Source organism: Genypterus blacodes, unplaced genomic scaffold (assembly GCF_046128005.1).
Source record: "Genypterus blacodes isolate CSIRO-AG114 ecotype Tasmania unplaced genomic scaffold, CSIRO-AGI_Gbla_v1 ptg000032l_1, whole genome shotgun sequence".
NCBI lineage: Eukaryota > Metazoa > Chordata > Actinopteri > Ophidiiformes > Ophidiidae > Genypterus > Genypterus blacodes.
The window spans coordinates 2,739,674-2,759,644 of NW_027466845.1; the positions used below are offsets into that span (position 1 = coordinate 2,739,674).

Consider the following 19,971-nt stretch of genomic DNA (forward strand, 5'->3'; position numbering starts at 1 on the left):
AACACGATCATTTCCAGAGCTCACATTTCCTGCGCATCATCATTATCATCAGGTCGGGTCTTTGTGACACAGCTACCGTCAGAATATTGCTTTCCAATTCATGATGTTACAGTATAAATCTAAAATAAACGAACTTAAGTGTTGTGTGGAAACTAGTTAACACAAATTGAAACACACGCCTTCGTAATGTATTGTTAATCCGTAAATGTAACAGTAAGGTTTGCAGAATCATGAAGTTCCTGTGAGACATCAAACGTCTCACGGCTCAAACACAAACACAGTAACAGTCGTCACAGTTCTCTCCAAATGTGAAATTCATTCCTCTGGATATGTTCGTATATTTTGAAAAAGAAAAGATAACTGCTTTACCAAATGAATCATTTAAAGAATCACACAGATTAAAGTCATTTCAATCTCTTCACCTTCTTAAAATACGTCTTATCCTTCACCTATCCACCTTTTTGCTGACATCGTGATAATAATAAAAAACATTTCCCACACAGGACGACACTCACACTACAACTGAAATCTCCTTTACACACAAAACACAGCTAATTAGTGTTGCACAACTCCTCTTTTAGTCACATACATCAGACCACCGTCGATAACAATGAGCAAACAAGGATCCACATACGTGTACACACAGTATGACGCACTAACAACCTTAGACTAAGACCTGGAGAGCAATGGAGATGCTTTGAAACATTTACACACGACCCACGTAATGGAAATGATGGCAACTGTCACGCTGAAGGCCGATCTAACGACGTGTGTGTGTCGTTATCTCAGCCTTTACAGGGAAGAAACGCTTTAACTGTCCGCATGTACAGCTCAACCTTCATCTTAGAAAAGTCCTCCTCCAAGTAAGATATGTATCTGGCATACAAATGTTGTATAAATGTTTCCGACAGAGGATTTAGTTTTGATTTGCATCTTCACAGTTTGAAAAAAGAACAAAAAAAGTACAAGCTGTTATGCATTATGTATTTTTATTAACCCTATAATTACACAGATGTGACTCAGCTGAGCTCAGTCTCTCTCTCTCTCTCTCTCTCTGAGCGTCGCTGGGCTGCAGGCGAGGAGCAGCGAGGCCGCGGCAGACGAACCAGCGGAAGCTCAACCTCGCTTAGTTCCGCCGTGTTCGTCGTCTCCTGCGCGCGCCTGCCAGTTTCTCTCTGTCACCCGGTTGGTAAAGGTCCATCTTACCCACCGTGCTCTGCTTTTGGCTCCGCCTCCGGCTCCCCCTCGCTCAGTACCTGTTCTGATGCTCGTAGTGCCATCTGTTGAAATCTATGTTAAATGCCACGATGCTGCCGGAGGCCATGCCGCTGATCAAAGTCCTGGAAAGCAACACAAACGTGGGAATTAGGAGGGAAAAAGCATTGCGACTAAACTAAAACAAGGCGACAAACCCAGCAATCCTTGACCTCCTGCAGATCTGTATTATCTTATCCATCACAGTTTCATATTTCAAAGGTGTCTTTATATTCAGCCACTGTGCATTCATACGTGTGCTTTGTTGAAAAGGATTTCCAGTTTGTTAAAAGGTTCCACAGTGGTGAATGCAGCGAGGAGCGGAGGTCAGCAGAGGTCAGCAGAGGCCGTGACTGTAAATCGTGGCGTTCCTCTGACAACTAAAGTGGCCCATTGAGCCCCAGTGTCTCTCTGCAGCCCCTTTGCCCTCACGGCCACGTCTGCGCCCGCTATGGAGGCAAGCAGCTGATTTCACAGGGTCGACTTATACTGCTACACCCCCAGGGCTTAAATGTTCCGGCACAATGAACAGAGCTGCAGCAGAATGGCGCTCTGTACGTGGAGCCCGGCAGAGCGGCTCGCTCCTGTTACCTCACCTCAACTCAATGAGGAAACAGAACCAAGACTTCAAGATCTCACTGAGCCGTTTGCATTCGGTGGTTCAGTTTGTGTTTCCTCTTTATAAGTCATTCTGATGGGAAGTTGACTCTGCTGTCCTCTGCTCACCTCAGCTGCTCTTCAGTCTCCATGGAGCGGAGATAAGAACCGGGCCTCTGTTTAGGTCCGACTGTAAGTACTGACTGGGATTTAGCCTGTGGGTGTGATGAGCAGCGTGGACATTCAGACTCTTTAACCTCTTGACTCCCAGGGTCACACCATGACGTCAGACGTGAACCTTTTCACCTCTGCGCTGCCGTCCACACAGCTATTACATGACGTCCTGGATCAGTGTAGCCTTTGTGGCTGTAGGGGGCGCTGTGTGAGGGACTGGGCCCTGAAGACTGCAGGGTTTCAGCCCCAAACATCTATGAGTGGCTTTCATTTTCAAACGTGCAGCCTTCAGCAACAGCATCATGATGTTAACATGATCATGATGATGTAACCTTAGTGATGTCACAGAGGTCATTTCCCCCTCACATGTAGAAGAATAACACTCCCCCAGAATGTAAACAGGATCTGATACAGACTCAAAAGAGCAAATGCACCTGATGAACACACTCAGACAGCGTGGCTTTTGTGTTTCTGACCTCTGATCGTGCGACAGATCCATGGCTCGGACGCCAGCGTCACAGCCGGGGTAGATGTAGAGCTTTTTGAAGTCGCAGGCCTGCCACACCTCCACCACGCCGCTGTCCCCGCCCGTCACCAAGTTGTGCCCGTCGCTGCTCAGGAGGATGGCCTGAGGACAAACAGGAGTTCACTCTCAACCCATATTACTAACACCAAACGCAAATACAACTTAGAATACAACGACGTCTCCATTGTTTCCTCTCTATATGTGGTTGTCCACTCGTGCTTGATATTCTAGGAGTGAGACGCCTGCTGTGGGTCGTCTGCTCACCCTGGTGGAGTCGTTGACCTCCATCTGTGCCAGCAGTTTGCCGTTAATGCTGAAGTTGCAGAAGCGTCCCCGGTCGTAGTAGATGATGCAGTGGCCCTCGCTGGACACGGAGATGAGCCGCGGGCACAGGAAGCTGTCGGGCCCCTCCAGAGCTCGCAGCAGGTCGCCTGTGATGGTGTGGACCAGACATGGACCCTCTGCCCCGCCCCCGACACACACACAATATAAGGATGTTAGGATCTAATATGAATCAACAACATTCAAACTGGAGCTAAACTATTGGGCGTTTTCACACCTGGATGGTTTTAAAGCTCTCAGACTGATGACTCAGCATTTTCTGTGGCTACGTGAACACACTCGACAAACTGGAGCTCCAATTGATTTTTGCAAAAGTGGAAACAAAGAGGCAACGTTCTGCTTTGCCTCATGGTTAAAGATCCTCCAGGTTTTACAGACAAATGTAACTCCAATCTGAAGTACAGGAGGTCTGAGAGCTCGTCAAAGAGCTAAACGTCCTCATCCAGTGTGGACACAAAAACTACTGAGGTCATGTTGCAGCTCTCTGGTTCATTTTTAAATAACTATATGCAAAAACCCTCTTTGTTCTTAGTTATTCTGTCTCTATAAAACTCGAACCCTGAGCTGCAGGGAGGATTCAGCCCCGTCTGCTGGCTTTGATTCCTGGTGTGTAGAGTTTGTCTTCTCTTGTGTTCCCGTCATCACAAAATCATACAACTGGAGTGTGTTAATGAGCCTGAATCCCTGCAGCAGCTGGAATCCAGAGCTTCCTCGAGTAGATTTAAGATTTAAAGAACAAAATGACCTCACACCTCCTCTATTGTCTCTGGTGACAATGCAGCGCAGAGAGAAGCACACTGACCTTTGGCTCCGCTAATGACCAGGCCCAACTCAGCACACACCGACACACACACCACCTCGTGGTCGTGACCCGTCAGAACCGCTCGGGGCGCCGGGTAGTCGCCTGAAACCCAGACAGAGGAAAACAGATCGGCTCAAATTATTCATACGCTTTGTGATTATGCATCCAAAATTCTCCAAATGCGTCTCTGTGTTTTTCAGCTGTGGGATCTCTGTGCACTGATCTGAGTAACCACCAATTAAAAGATGTAAACAGAAGCGTAATGACGGTGACACACATCTGCTGGCAGGCGAGCCTCCTTCTGAATTGTCATGTAAATGCGGGGATGCCCGGCGATGGCAGACACGGCGCTCCGGTCCGTCCCGGCGTGTCACATGATTGATGATGGGCGGGGGAGAGGTTAGCGAGGGGAGTTTCACCGCCGCACCTGGAGCCGACCTCCAAGCTGCCACACGCGGGGACTCGGCACAATGAACACAAGTATCAAAGTAATAGTACTCCAAAGTATTATAAATATTAGATAGACGTCTTTTCCCTGAACAATCCAGAGGGCTTTAGTTCCATTTCATTAATTAGTTATTAAGAGAGCAATTTAAGTGTTGAACAGAGAGTCAGAGACGTTGGATTCATCACTGAATTAATGGAATTGGTGTAATTTGTGGGCATTTCCTGTGTGGTGATATTATAATTGCATGCAGGTGAGTAGCTCGGGATTCTGTGCCACTTTAGAGAACACACACACACACACTCAGACTTCTTTTACTGAAACGTTACAGGAAAAAAGACAAATTCTGGCTAATTTATGCAATAAAAAATGCTCAGAAATTAATTTTTTTTGCCACCAAACATGGACGACATGTAGGTGATTCGATACGAGACGCTCCTCGACTGAACACACCATAAATGGAACAAATCCTGTCTCCTTTGATGTCTTTTTTAATCAATTTATTTGCTTTTTAATCCATTTGAGCTCATTTAATCTTATATATTTGACATACATAACAGCAAAAGTCTGTTTATGATCCGTGCTATAGGAGTAAACCTGAGCTATACAGTAGTTGGCGTTAGAGCAGCATAACTCTTCTCACACAAACACAGAATATTCCCTGACAGGATTTGAGTCTCTTCCAAAAGTCCCAGCAGCTTGCAGTCGATCCCCTCCAGTGTTTATCCCTGCTTGATTTACATGCAGATTCATATGCAGATTTAAAAAAAATATCAAACCACATTTGTAACTAAATTATTTACAGGCCGTTGGAGCTTCAGTGTGCTGCTTTATACTTCCTGTTTATTTATTCATTTAGAAATAAAATAATCCCTCTGGAGTTCCTTCAGACCCATCAGAGCCCCGTGTCATCACACACGGCGCTGCGTTAACGCCACACACACACACAAACACACACTGTCAAACTCATTTCACAGATTACGTGACAGTCCGTGTCCACACACACACACACACACACACATGACGGCCTAAAGTTCAGCAAATCCACTGGAAGTTTCTTCATCCGTCCGGTTTGACAATAAACTTCCTGACGGATGATGTGGATTTGTGTCAGACCTTTCTTCTTCTTCTGCTCTTACTCTACCTCCCCTCCTCCCCTATACATGGTATCACCTCTGCAGCTGTAGCGGTCCAGTCAGTGAGCTGGGCTTGTGATCGATGCAGCCCAGTCCCTAAGAGACCTGGGGGGGGGGGGGGGGGGGGGGGGGGGGGGCTGAGCGGTGCTGTCAGTCCCCCTGCACCCGGTGCGGGGGGAGAGGGAGGGGGGCTGAATAGGGACAAGTGTCAGAAAAACCCTCCGGGGGGGAAAAAGGGGGACCTGGTGCAGCTCACCTACCCGACAAAAGATTCAATCACCCTGCCTGTATCCCCCCCTCTCTCCCCCCCCTCACCCAAACCCTGTCCGAGTCCTTGGGGACACGCCGGAGCCGGCTTCCACAATTACCCGGTGCAAATCTGCTCTCTGGCCGGTGTGACGGGCCGAGTGTGAGAGGCAGCGCCGCAGATTGAGCTGGAAGTTATTTTAATTATTACACATTTGAGACACGCGCGGCCTTTTTGGGGGCGACGGGTGAAATCAATTTCTCGGGCGCGTCTGCTGCAGAGTCAAACCACCTTAGACCGGCTTTGGAGAGGATATAATATGCATGAAATGAGCAGAATGAGACTGAGAAGGGATTGATTGGATGAATACCTCATTAAGTGACCACACTCTGCCTCAAAGCGTCTCTAGAACCAGGAAACCAACTTAAAAAAGCAGGTTTACATGAACTTTAGACTGTGATTATACTGTGAATACGGCAATGATCTGGCCTTTTCAATTCAAAGTATTCAGGCATGTAAACGTCTTTTTCATATTCCTGAATGGGCAGATTCTCCTCATACTGCAGGTGTGATTACGCAACGCCTCACACTCCTGTTGATGCTGCACGAGTCCACGTGTCCGTCCGCAGTCCGCCTCTAATCACACTGAGCGCAAACACTCAAACACGTCCTGATCTGGTGATGTACCGACAGACGGAAACGCGTCCCCGGCTCTCTCGCTCCTTCCTGTTCCCTTTGTGCGTCGGAGCTGCATTGTAAGCAGTGGCAGTGTGAATATCAGGGTAATAGTGTTTTCCTGCCGCAGTAACAGGAGTGCCATTGCCCCGTGCTAATTGGAGGCAACCAAGCTGAAATTCTTAATTAACTGTCTGAGCCTCAGTGAAGTTAATTAGAGAACACTCGCACCTAATCCGGAGCTCCTCCAATCAGTGACACTTGGAAAACACAAGATCTTCACGCGCGCACACTTACACACTTACACACTTACACACATCCCAGCCCCCCCCCCCCCTCCCCCCAATTATACCCTCATCCAGAAATGAAACACAGTCTTTGTCTGGTAGCGTCGGCGCTGATTGCGTGTGCGGCGCAGTAATGGCTGCTTCCCTCTGCCCCCCCTGACGGATTGTTGTGAACACAGACAATCAGCGAGAATGAGCGACTAAATGAACTGAGAGGCAGGAATCACACGCTGGGGTCTGCCATTTTGAATGCCGAGACATCTGGAGGCCTCTTACTTGAAAGCGAGGCGGCTCCATGCGATGATTCGTGCTAATGCATCACAGCCACGCTGCAGATAAACCATCCTCTCCCTGTCTCTCTGCATTATTTGATTTCAAGAGCAGAACGGCTTTTTTCTCCCGCTGATCAAAGACTCTGGCTCAGGAGGAACTACCTAAAGCCTCGTCCACGTTTAAGGCTCACGCTTCACAACAAAGGAGGACATTTTACCGGTGAATCCGCTCCTTCCCGCCTCACGGCTTTGGTTCTTTCCCTTTATTGGTCTCAGTCGTCTGAACGGCGCTGTAATCTCTGCGTCTGTGTCTGTGTCTCACTCACTGTTATTGGGGTTGTCACCTATAATGTGATGTCGCCCGCTCCAGTACCACAGCAGCAGGGTGGCGTCCCTGGAGCCGGAGACGATGTAGCAGTCTCCTCCGATGTACGACTCGGAGCGGGCCAGACACGTCACCACGTCCCAGTGACCGAACACGATCTGGGTCAGCTTCCCTGCAGAGGCACGAGACGGAGAAACAGATTAGAAAATGGGATTACAGGTCTGAAGAGTGGATTAGATGCAAAACAAGCAACTGGTTTCAGGGATTTTGTAGAAATGAGCTTCAGCATCTTATAACAAGGCAGTAGATTCGTCTTTACGCCCTTACATCGTGTTTCACAGGTGTCATCTGTCAGAAATGTGTGAAACTGAAATTTGAACACGGTGCCAATGTTCATCTTCCCAAAGCAGCTTTATATGAAGAGCACTTTCCTGTTCATACTTATATAAACATATTTACTGTTTACAAGATATTGCAATATTTGATTTGGTAGGGAGGCAGTAACTCAGTCGGTAGTGCTTCCGCTTGGGAACCAGAGGGTCGCCGGTTCAAGTCCCTGCCGAGCTGCCCCTGAGCAAGGCACCGAACCCTCAATTGCTCCCCCCTCTGTAATGGGTGGTAATGTAATGTAAGTCACTTTGGATAAAAGCGTCTGCTAAATGATCGTAATGTAATGTAATGGTAGTATTTGCATTGATTGGCATTAGGATGTCTGACAGTCACAGACCTCAATAAGAAGTTTGTCATTACAGTGAAAATGAAGGTCTTGATCGTGTTTAGTTTTTGTTTTTTATTGAGGAAAATGGAAACTAAAAGTAATAATAACGTAAAAAATATCCTTGATTTGATGTAATTTTACTTATTTGTCTCCCCTGGTATCAGAAATGGCATCAAATTCCAAGCCTTAGTATATAAGCAGACGTTTTGTATTAAATTTAACATTTTAGTATCAAAACAACCAAAGTCACAAAGCAAAACTTCCTCTAAAAGTCTAATTTTCAACATTTTTTACTTAAATTTGTAAAACTTAATTGCTTGCAAGAATCTCCACAGGAATGTTTTTTCTGCTTTTCAAAATAAAAGTTTCCCACTCAGACAGATATATTTGTATTTGATACTAGAGAAAATTCTTGTAATTCTTGTCGTGTAAAAAGCAAAAACTTCTCCCGCTGGATCATAATTAGTCCAAAAAACAATTAGTGACAGAACTCATGGCTAATTAAAGCACGGTGGTCACAGTGGTCTCGTCTCACAGTCGTCTATGTTTCTAGCCGGAACGTCAGGAGAGAATTTCAACACCGGGTTGTTATTCCCATCGTAGAGCTCCGTCCTCCACGCATCAGTGAGCATCTCTATAGGACACAGAGTCTACACCGTAACCTACCTGTCTCTGAGGAGTACACGCGGAAGCTCTTGTCCCAGAAGCCGCACACCAGGATGTAGCGGTTGTCAGCTGTCACCACAAAACAGTGCGTGGTGATTTGGATGCTCTGGTCCACCAGATCTGTGATCTGACGCTTGTTGCTTCCTGCGTTGTTTGCTTTGGAAAGAGACGCAGAGGACGTATGATTACAGGCGCCGGCGAGGAGGACCCTTAAGACTGTGACAGATGTGAAGGATTCAGTTTAGAGAAGGAAGCTGACGAACCAATCAGAGAGTCCATCTCTATGGGCAGGTGATGAGCCTGCTCCAGGGAGTAACCAGGCGCTCCACGGAGACCTGGGACACCCAAACAGAGGAATGATTGAAGGTATTTGTAAGAACTGCACATTTTTACACACACTCACACTCACACACACACACACTCACTTTATTGGAAGGCCGGCAAGGTTTCCACCTGCATAATTGTGGTTTCTTCCCCTTTCCCCTTCTTCTACTTTTGTTATTTTCAGAACGGCGCCTTCTAATCTCCTCCCGCCTCACTGGGCCCGGGTGGAAACAGAGAGTGTGTTTGAAACCATGGAGCCCTCCCTTATTAAAGGTCTAATGTTATTATCAGTACTCCCCCCCTGAAAGAAAAAAGGGCAGCCCAACCACATTTCCCTGACAGGATGGCGAGGGCGCTGCAGCTGCATTCATTAGAGCGTTGGAGCAGAGGGTCCAGACTCTCGGTCCTGAGATCAGTGCGTTTCTACGGTGACAGATGGGGAAGTGTGAGGAGAATGTGGCGCAGTTGCGGCCTAATTTCCCTGTAACCATTGCTGTGGCCCTCTGACCCCGAGGTGAGGCTGATGGTCGGGGGGAGGGGCTCTGTGGGTAATGTTGTTCACACATGTCTGAGAGCCAACATGTGGAAACACTCCGGCTCAGCTTACCTGGGAGGTGCTCGGCCTCGCACCGTGGCCAGCTGCTTACGGCTCTGTTACGAGCAGGGGGGCAGTGATGAGGTGATATCACGGGGGGGCGGCTGCTGTGGTGGCTATCACGTGTGGGCGGGTGTGGTGCGGCACGCTATGGCTGTTTTTACGACACGGCACATGTGTGAGCGTGTACATGAACGCAACGTGGAGCGTGGGAGCGACGTTTTCCCCAGCAAAATTCACTTTTCCCGTTTCACCAAACACACTTTGAACGGGCGGCGTGGAGTCTCTCTGCGTGTTGCGTTCAGGCACTCACCGACCGTGTTGTGCCAGCGGTTGACGGCGAAGAGGCGGCTGCACGTGACGGTGACCACGGCGGGCACGGTCAGATGGGGCAGCGTGTTCGCCGCCACGTGAGTCACGGGCGAGTTGGAGGGAAACTTCAACACCATGATGACGTCCTGCTGCATCTGGTCCTTGAACATGAGGGGACTCTGTGGAAGGAAACACTATTGAGTAGAAGAGGGAAAGGAGGGAAGCGTGGAGGAGGACGGGAGGAGGACAAGTGCCACGGAAGGAGACAGGAGACGATGTGGAATGATGACAGAGGAGGAAGGGGGAGCCGGAATGGAGAGAGGAGTTAGGAGAGGGATTAGTGGAGGTTGGAGGAAGAACTAGGCTGGAGCCGCATGCAGCGCTCGCTCAGACGTTACGGTCCGACGAGGGATGAGGGTGAGACGTGGAGACAACTGGAGATGGAGTCGGCTGTACACACACACACACAGGATGAGATGTTTGTCAGAAGAGATTCAGTTTGGTTCACACAGAGGAAACAGAAAGGAGACAGCCAGGGTTCTGCCTTTGGAGAGATTACAATGCTGGATTCAACAACATGTGCAGGAGGAGGAGGAGGAAGAGGAGGAAGAAGAGGCGTTTGTTCTCATCTCAGTCGTCATACTTGAGCCTTTCTGACAGAATCAGAGGAGCCCCATGCTCACACACCCACGTGCCTTTGGAGATCTTTCAGCCCAATTTGCTGTTGTTTGCAGCGGATACGTTTTTTAAGTTTTTTTTTCTGGTGTGGAGAGAGAAGAGCTGTGTGGGGATAATGAGGAAGAGGAGGAGGAGGAGCAGCTAATGGCAGAGAGGAGCCGCTGGGCCAGTAGAGAGCACTCTTCCCTTTGCACCACACCAGAGGAGACTTCACTGCACTGATGAATTTATTGTTACATTGTGGGTGTGGAGACCTTAAGTAAGATTTAGGAATGAGGGAATCCTCTTTAAAGGCCAAAAAAAGGAAGTATAGAAGGAATACAGGACATCTTTTCACCTCAGACATGCATAAACACACACACACACACAGACAGGTTCACACATCCTCCCTTCCTCACGCTCCCACACACAGACACACACACACACACACCATCACATCCCGCCATGGAAGGTGCGGGGAATATTTCCCAGCATGCTCGTGGCTCTCACCAGGTGCATGGCGGAGCTGCGTGGAGGATGTGGCTCAATAAGCAACTGAGATGGCGTCTGTCCAAAGCTCTGGATCTGTGCCTCTGTGGCCTGCGGGAGAGAGAGAGGGAGAGAGGGAGAGAGAGAGAGAGAGAGAGAGAGAGAGAGAGAGAGAGGAGAGAGAGAGGAGCGGCTGTCACCATCAATATGCATCAAAGTGATGGGTCAATGCGTTACTTGACAATGCAAGCAAATCCTAACTCAGCCGTGCCTCTGAGGGAGGGGGGGAGAGGGGGGAGAGGGGGGAGAGGGGTGCACTCCCAATCCGCCTGGGTGCTCCCCCTTCCCCCCTCAGCCTGCAGAGTCATCCAAGTGTTAGTATGGAAGAGACAAGCCTTTTCCTATTAACATGCTTCAGTTAACCATTCCCATTTCCAGGCTCAGGGGCCCCCGCTGCACAAACGTTAACCTGGAGTGACATCCAGCGAGGACTGCGGCAGGCCGGCCGGCTTTTAGATGTTATTGTGCCTGAAACAAAGGAGGAGAAGCACGTGCGCGTACACACACACACACACACACAGACACACACACATGCACATGCAGACACAAACTCAGGAGGAAACACCAGCAGGGCCAACAAGAGGAAGAAAAAAAAGCGAGGAAAGGAACGAGGGGCGATGGAGTGAGAGCGGCGTGATGAGGGGTGATTTATGTGGCGAGAGAGAAGAAGCCACGCCCGGGATAGAGAACATCTAAAACACCGGAGAAATAAAGACGGTTATTAGGGAATTTGTGGAGGGAAAAGAAAGTGAGCGAGAGAAACGACGGGAGCGGGCGCTGCTGATTTGACTGGAAGTGGGGCGAGTCGGCGGCGGGAGTGATTGATGTGACTGGAGCCACTTCCACCATCAGAGGGGAGCTTGTAGACGTCCGTCAATGCCACGGCGCACAATGGAACATACATCCTTCAGCCTCTCACCCTCCCTCCCTCCCCCCGCCTGCCTGTTTGGCTGCCTGACTGGGTGACTGGCCCACATTTCCTCCTCCGCCTGTACACACCGTTCACTATCAAAAGGGCCCATTGGCGAGCACATGCCACAGTGGGTGATGGGAAGTTTAGAGGTGATGCTGAATTAGGACAGGCCACCTGCAACCCACACAGCCCCTCCCCCTTCCCCCCTCTCTCTCTCCCTCCCTCTCTCCCACACACACACACACACACACATTCCCCTGGTCACTTCCCATCTCGCACAGCACCAAAAAAGGCGATGTCCGCAGCGGCGTCGGTGAAAGTTTCGTGCGAGTTGCCGAGCACATTTGGGAACCATTAGGTGTCAGTCGGCGCTCCTTTACAGCGCAGTCCGTCAAGTAATAAGCCACTGACATCACGGCTATTTAAGGTTAGAGTTAGGGGTGGAGGGTCACCACGTCTGTTCAGATCAGGAAATCTGATCCTGAGATCAGACAGGCTGAGCGGGGCCATGTGGAAAACATCACCATCTTTCTTCTGATGATTCTATTACCAAGGAAACGGAGCTGCAGCTTGTTCCATGTTGGTAGTCGGTTCTTTTTTAAGTCAATGTTCTCTGTGTTTGTTTGTTTGTTTGTCTGTCTGTTAGCAGGATTTCTCAAAAAGTAATCGACGACTGCGACACTTGGGAGAAGATGCAATGAAGTTTTGGTACCAGGCGGCCTGAAGTTATGCTGCATTCCATCCATTTAAGCCACGCCCCTTAACACCAAACTGCATTTCCTTCCATTTTGATTTTTTAGATCTCCTTCTACAATTTCAGTCAATTGTCACATTTCTTCATATTGACAACGTTTGGATCAGGCCAGACAAAAGTGTGATCTTTGTTTTTTGATTTTCCTTAAGGTTTTTCTGTAATTGGCTGCCAATGTCGAGTGGGCGTGGCTTATTCTTCAGAAAGTGCTGTATCTCATGAACTTCCAGACGTGGTGGAATCCAAAGTTTGTTGTTGTCAGTTGCGGTCGAGAGATGGAGTCATAATTGGTCCGGCCTTGGTAGAGGTATGCGCTCTCTCTCGGGCCTTCTAATTTTCCGGAATGAAGGAGGGATTTGGCTGTTTGTGTGTGTGTGTCAGGCACGCACACACAAACAGGTGGGGAGGGGGGCGTCTGAGTATCTGAAGGTTAACTCAAGAACATGTTCTCCCACTCCATGATCACAACATGTCGATACCTCACAGGTGCTTGAACACTAATCCTCTCAGAGGAGCGTCACAAAGTTGCTGCTATCTGCGTCTGCGATCAGCAGCACTTAACAGCCACTTCATTACTTTAAGTCACTTCAGGCTCTGCTTTTTGCCTGATAAGTGACACTTATTGCCAAAGCCATCTGGATGATCTCCCTTGCAGCAACAGCCGCCTCGCCCGGCTGAGCACCAAACATCCGTCACAACGCGGCGAGTCTGTCTACCTGCCTGTCTGTCCACGTCTGGCTTGAGAGAAGGAGGCCTCAAAGGTGAGCAGGTGCGTCTCTGGTTCCAAAACTGGTGACAAGGGGACAACATCCTCCTGCGCACTCATGCGACACAAACACACTGTCAGAAAGACACTGTAAGCAGCGTGGGAATCACGCTGAGTCACAACGCCTGAGATTTACAAATATGCATCAGCAGCACCTTTCACCTCGCTAACACGAGACCGGCACTTCCCTCCATGAAGGAACCTCTGACTGCTGAGTAGTTTTAAACAATTACAAATAACATCTAAACCACACGTGCAAAAGGAAACTATTAGTGGATATGGATTTCTTAATTATGATATTGTTTACTTCCTAACAGCTCATCTGTAACGACACCACTCACTTTACTGACTTACATACCAGTGGAAATTTGTTTGCAATGATTCATTTTAATCCTTAATTATTACAGAAGAATTGCCCCACGGGTGTTTCTTGAGTGACATGTGAGCTACCTTGTGTATTACACACACACACACACACACACACACACGCACCTCAACGGCTCCACCTGCGTGTGAGCAACTCCACAATGTGCAATGACTGTCAGGCACGCAAACCCATATAGAATAGTTGTGTTATTGTTTAAGGAAGATTTTACACAACATGGCCATCAGGAGCATTTTATAAGCGCTCAGCAAAATCAGACAAAATGACCCCAAAACTATATTGCATGTTTCTTCTACTTTTAAAGGTCTCACCAACATGAAGCAACCCTGTGATGTCATGACCGTCAGTTTTCCTGAACCCGGTTGTTCTCGCGTGCCGAACATTGCGGCTCGTGGGCTGAATTTGATGTGTAAACGCGGTGTTAAGGTCAAACACACACACACACAAACAGTAAACACAACACGTTGACGCTGATATCAGTCTGAAACATGCAGCAAGTCGGCACACTTTCTTCCCTTTGTCCCTTCAATAAACAGCAATCAGAAGTTTGGGTTGTGTTGGATTGTGTGTGTGTGTGTGTGTGTGTGTGTGTAGGGGGGTGGGGGAGGTTTAACTGGAGGCAGATGTAGCTGTTACAGAGAGAAAAGCCCCACTGATGCATAATTTGTCTGTTTACTTCTGAGTGACACAGCCGGGGTCTGAATCGTCGGGGTTGCTGTCATGTTTTTCCATAAGAGGAAGCTGTCAGATCCAGCATCAAGCCGGAGGACTGCTGTTCCGGCGGCGTGTGTGCCCAGTCGAGCTGTCACCGTGCCCTCAACCGCAGCCCCGCCGGCGTGTCAGAGGGTGTCGTCGTTTCCATCTGACACGGGAGAGAAATTATCTCTCACATGACCTCTAATTTCCTGACATTTCAAATGCCATAATTGTCACGGCGACTGCTACATCTGCAGTTTTTTACCTGTCAGGCTACAATGAATCAATAACACACACACACACAGACACACAGACACACACACCTCCCCCCTCTGAGCCAATCGTTTGTGTTCCAGCAAGGTCTTAGCGAGACATTCGCCCAACGCTTTCTCTCCTGCTCCACCTCATTGACTCAGGCACACACTGTGTGGAGACTGTGTGTGTGTGTGTGTGTGTGTGTGTGTTTGAAACTGTATCAGAAATAATGGCAGTATGGATTCGAGCAGGAAATCGCCACATAATTACGACGACGCCACAGGAAATGAATTTAAATCAAATTATTCTGCAGCAAAGTACAGAAGAATGTAATTAGAGCGGCCTGGCGAGTCGCATTCATTCCTTTAATTTTCAACATTCTTAATATTTCTCAGAGGGTGAAAGAAAGTAAAGAACTCGAGCGAGGAAATAAAGTACGGAATGAAGGCGCGAGTTTGAAACGCGCTCGCTTTGCGTACTTGTGTTTGTCCGCTGCACTGTGTGATACCGACAGAAGAGGAAGGAACCCAGCCGAAGGTATGAAGGCTCGTCTTCATTAGTGTTCATCACATCACCGTTACATCAGTTTGTAATTAGCCGAGCCCATTCCTCTCCCCGGCACAAATAAACGCGCGTCCTGCGTGTCACGATGGCGACTGCATCGACAAGGCACAATTAGGGGGGAAGTCTGAGTAACAGGCATCCTAATGTGCAACTAACAAACACTACTGTCATCTCTCCTGGTAGCAGCAGACAGGGCGGCAGACAGCGCAGAACCTCAACCTGATGCAACACACACACACACACACACACACACACAAAGCAGAAGAAGAAGAGGAGGAGGAAGAGGAGGAGGAAGAGGAAGAAGCCACTGTCTAAAATCGCAAGAACCTTTTCCGCGATATTCTTTGATAATTAGATCCTACCCCAAAAATCTGCTGCAGGTGATTTGCATAGTGGTCACTTGATAAATAAAGGCGCCCCTGGAAGTGACAGTATATAAATGACTTGTTTTGCAGACAGCAGATGGTGGATATCACAGGGAGGGAGGGAGGGAGAGAGGGAGAGAGGGAGAGAGAGAGAGAGAGAGAGAGAGAGAGAGAGAGAGAAAAGCTCACACTGGAAAGTACCCACAATGCATGCCAGCTGCCGCCGCCGCCTTCTCCTCCAGTCCACCCCTCCCTCCCCCCACCCCCCTCCCACGCAATTAAGCTATTCACGAGAGCAACGCGCTCACTTCATAGATATTCAATTAACGAGCGGAGAAAACAAGAGGATTCACTCGGCCTCCGTATTGACAAAGTGACCCTTCTTTGCGATTGATTGATTTCAAAACGCAGAGGAGGTGGCGTTCATTGATCTGAGGGAGAGAGAGAGAGAGAGAGAGAGCGTTTTATATGAAGAGGAAAAGCCCCCTGATGGTAAGTAGTTCTATGAGTTATGTGGACAGCTATCAAAACCCTCAAACCGCTTAGAAGATGGATAGTTAAGAACTCGGGTCATCGCCAAATGACGCTAATCTCCGTGCAAAGTCGTTGAGTCAGCGGCTCTGCCCGCCGCTCCCACGGGTTGCATTTGCATGACACAATAACTGATTGACAGATGCGTGATATGAAACGCTCCCCGAGCTGCAGCACATGCCAGGACAAATAGAGACAGGAAGTTGTGCCCTACGGTGAATAAGACATGTGGCGGGAGAGAGAGAGAAGGGGAGGGAGAAGGGGCTTGGGTCTCCATGGCGATGCGGGCGTGCACGTGGGGTGTTGTTGCCTTACCTCTCTGAGCGCAGCGTCGGCGATAGCGTCCAGGCTGACGGAGCCCTCGTAAGTCAGGTAGTGGAAGACGTTGAGGGCGCGAACCGCCTCTGGGCCTCGCTGCTTGTAGCCGAAAATAAGGTCAATCCACTGATGCAGCTGACATGACACAAACTCGCTTTCCAGGGCCTGTCAGACGAGCACAGGGCAATTAGAGGTGAGAGGCGTACAGCGGCGCGCAGCACACCGGCTAAAAGATACAACACAAATTGTACTTCCACACAACGGCGAGAGCGGCAAAATACAGGCGTAGGTAAGAGAGAAGAGCCGAAACCTGCTGGGACTGACAGCAACGCAACGCCAGCAAGTATCACAACACTGACAAACACGGGTAATCATCATCACAAAAAAGAGGGGAAAAGTTGGATTAGTAGGAAAAAAAGAAGGTTATGTTTTCACCTTAGGAGGCGTGTTCAGGAACCTGGGAAAGACAAGCACCCGTCTGCCTGAGGGGGGCGCTGTGGCTGCCGCTTTAAGAATACGGACGCAACAACTTCTCACCATTTTATTCTATTATTTCTCTACCTCCTCTCATTATTTGGGGCCATTTCTCACAAATTCTGACAGATAGAATATCGCCGGATAAATGTTTAATTTGTGAATTCTTTTTTGATATTCGTTACAGTTTTGTGATAATGAACTGAATTGAGTGGGCGTGGCTAAATCTCATGAATAAATTAGTCGCCTGAAACCAAACGTGATGATTCGTCTCATATCGCATTTTTATATCTAAGATGAACGATACAGACCAGCTATTCTGACATGGAGACAAAGAAATTGGTTCAATACTAATAGGGCTCGTGTGTGTGTGTATGTGTGTGTGTGTGTGTGTGTGTGTGTGTGTGTGTGTGTGTGTGTGTGTGTGTGAAACAGGATAGCCGATCTCGCTTGTGAGGGATTTTGGATAAGATTTAATGCTGATAATGTTAACGTACGGATGGCGGCTGTGCATTTTGGGGGTTTGATGTATTGTTCCACTGTGCAGTAGAATCTACGGCACACTGGTGGAAGGCTTTTGCTTTGGGAGAGGAATTTACACTCCTCCCCTCGCGTCAGGAATAACAGCCATTACCAACAAAGCCTGCTGGAGCACACAGAGGCTGAGTTTGCCACAGGGCATATCAGCACAATTGAAAGTGGCACATGCAAAGATGGGAAGTGGGAGGAAGCGAGAGAGAGCGAGAGAGAGCGAGAGGAAGGGAGAGAGATTCACTGACAGAAATGGAATAATAGAAGAGTGTGGCCCAGGCAGAGGAGAAGAACAAAAGGAAGAGGAGGCAGCGGAGGCAGAGGGCTGTGATTCTGTGGATGTGTAAATACGCTGGTCCTGCAAATGTAGAAAAATGCAAGGCAGCATTACACATGTATCCTTCAGGAGCGCACAAATATCCAGCGTAATCCTTTATTTTCCACACGCAAAAAAGTCCAAACCTCTCCTCCGCTCCACCCTTCCCTCCTGCCCCCTGCCTCTTCCTCTTCCTCTCCCCCCCCCTCCGCTCCGCTCGCCTGTGTACACGTCTGTGATAGAGCTCGGCGAGGCAGCGCGGGGTAGAACACGGGGAAAGGTCACCTCCATAAGATGGCCTCCCAACCCGGCACTGTCACTTTGCCTGAAAAGGTCAAGTGTGTTCCCACAGCCCCCCTCCCCCCTCACCCCTCCCTCCTCCCCCTTAAACCCAGGACAAACACAATGCATGAAACGTCTCGTCTCTCCCTAAGCTGGACGCTGTTGTGTTCTAAGGATAAATTAAACTCATTAAGCCTAAATGACTAAGGAGTGAAGCTTAATGGAGCACAAATGAAACATATTGATACAAATCTAAGTCTGGAAAATGGATTTACCTTCAATACACTCTCTCTCTCTTATCTGCTTCTCATACTGGCAGCTTTTTCTTTGCATTCATCGCACAGTTTAAGCATGAAATATTCAGTTTCCTGCGTGTCTTTCCTCTGCCTGTTCCTCCATTAGCCTTAGTGACAAAGCAGGAGTCTGGAGTTTCTAAGTGAATCCAGATTAAAGGGAGAAACGGAGTTTAACGAACGGCGAGAGCCCAGGAGTCGTATCTCCATTCCTGTCTGCACGCTGCCCTCTAAGCCTGCTGGGAATTCTGGGCCACATGTTGATAGCCGGCCTACATTAAATATGCGCACACACACAGACTCACACACACACACGTATATGCAGACAGAAAGGGTCCTGCACATGCTCTGCCAAATGGTGATTGATGAGGCTGGGCATTAGGTAACACTATAGGGCGAAAGTTGCGGGCGCTGTCCTTTGGTGACATCACCGGGGTCAGAGTACAGTGTTGGGATCGAGCGTTGCACTTTATTAGACGCTTCATGAATAAGACAGCCAAGACGCAGACGCACGCTGCAGCAAGGTCAGAGAGAAGAAGAGCAGGCACCCGAGTCTTTCACTGCTTTAAGATGAGACAAGAAAAATACAAAAATTGTTATGTTTTTACTCGTATGAGGTAGGAGATGATGTGCTATAGTACAGTGTAGCTCATGATGTCATACACTTAAGCTCATGAGAAGGTTGGCCTACATCAGGGGTTCACAAACTGTGGTCCGTGTGCCGTCTGTTGTACTTGAAATTGCGGAAATTCTGTTCAAATTATTCATAAATAGAATTGATTTAATGGAGAAATAGATGATTTATTCTGCAATTTGGGGAGATTTTGCTGCAAATACTCCCAGCTGCTCCTCTCTGTGTGCTGCTTTTGTTCTCCTACATCATATTTCTCAATACAGTATAAAGAACACACACAAACACGTAGGGATGAGATTTTGCTGTAGTTTTCGCTTTCATTTTTGCTGGGCATCAGAAAATAAACATTAGGCTCCATCCGTGTATCTGATCAGGGGGAGGCCTGCCTGCTCACACCGCGTTCTTACCAGCTCCAAACAGGAACATGGCAGGAGATATAACTTGTGGTTTATGTTCTAGTACATTTCCTACAGAAGATATTGGAAATGTATACAGATTTAATTGGAGTTACAAGGCTTGATTCTTACCATCCGGTTGATTCGGACAAAGTCTTCGGGTTTCTTGGCCCAGGCTGGCAGGTCTACGTCACACACCATGCTCCGGTCCTCCCTCATGCCCAGATGGTAGCCGTTACTGTTGACAAACATCTCTGGGAGGTAGTAGAACTCGGGGATCAGTTCCTGGAATTCACGGGCAGAAGAAAATGCGCCGGGCTTTAACAATGATTGACACGACCACAATGTTTAATACCGCTGGTTTAACCAGAAAACCCACCGACGTTTCCACCAAAGGCAAGAAATAACAAATGTGAGGAGAAGAGCCACACACACACACACACACACACACACACACACATACACAGACAGACAAAAAGGAATGAAAAAAGTGTGTGTATGCCGCTGAGACGGAGTGAGAATTCAAGGGGAAAGGTAACACAAACAAACTAAGCAGCGGGGCCAGGAGGAGGCGGTGAGAGGTGCTAGTCCAGTTATTC

The 19,971-nt window shown here is 48.5% G+C and overlaps 1 protein-coding gene across 2 annotated transcripts in view; it reads right to left on the minus strand.

The window, feature by feature from the left end:
- Positions 1-1,177: 1,177 nt before the first annotated feature.
- Positions 1,178-19,971, minus strand: part of nbeab (neurobeachin b) — a 168,487-nt gene continuing 149,693 nt past the window's right edge. The window contains exons 46-56 of one of the 2 annotated variants that reach the window (XM_076146145.1): positions 19,505-19,657; positions 16,445-16,612; positions 10,865-10,954; positions 9,699-9,891; positions 8,730-8,789; positions 8,467-8,622; positions 7,084-7,254; positions 3,696-3,797; positions 2,816-3,012; positions 2,502-2,653; positions 1,178-1,340 (exon numbers count right to left, since the gene is read on the minus strand). In XM_076146145.1, the coding sequence (XP_076002260.1) occupies positions 1,250-1,340; positions 2,502-2,653; positions 2,816-3,012; positions 3,696-3,797; positions 7,084-7,254; positions 8,467-8,622; positions 8,730-8,789; positions 9,699-9,891; positions 10,865-10,954; positions 16,445-16,612; positions 19,505-19,657 (1,533 nt within the window). In that variant the 3' untranslated portion in view covers positions 1,178-1,249. Of the gene's footprint in view, positions 1,341-2,501; positions 2,654-2,815; positions 3,013-3,695; positions 3,798-7,083; positions 7,255-8,466; positions 8,623-8,729; positions 8,802-9,698; positions 9,892-10,864; positions 10,955-16,444; positions 16,613-19,504; positions 19,658-19,971 lie in introns of both variants that reach the window. The other variant, XM_076146144.1, reaches the window with a different exon arrangement.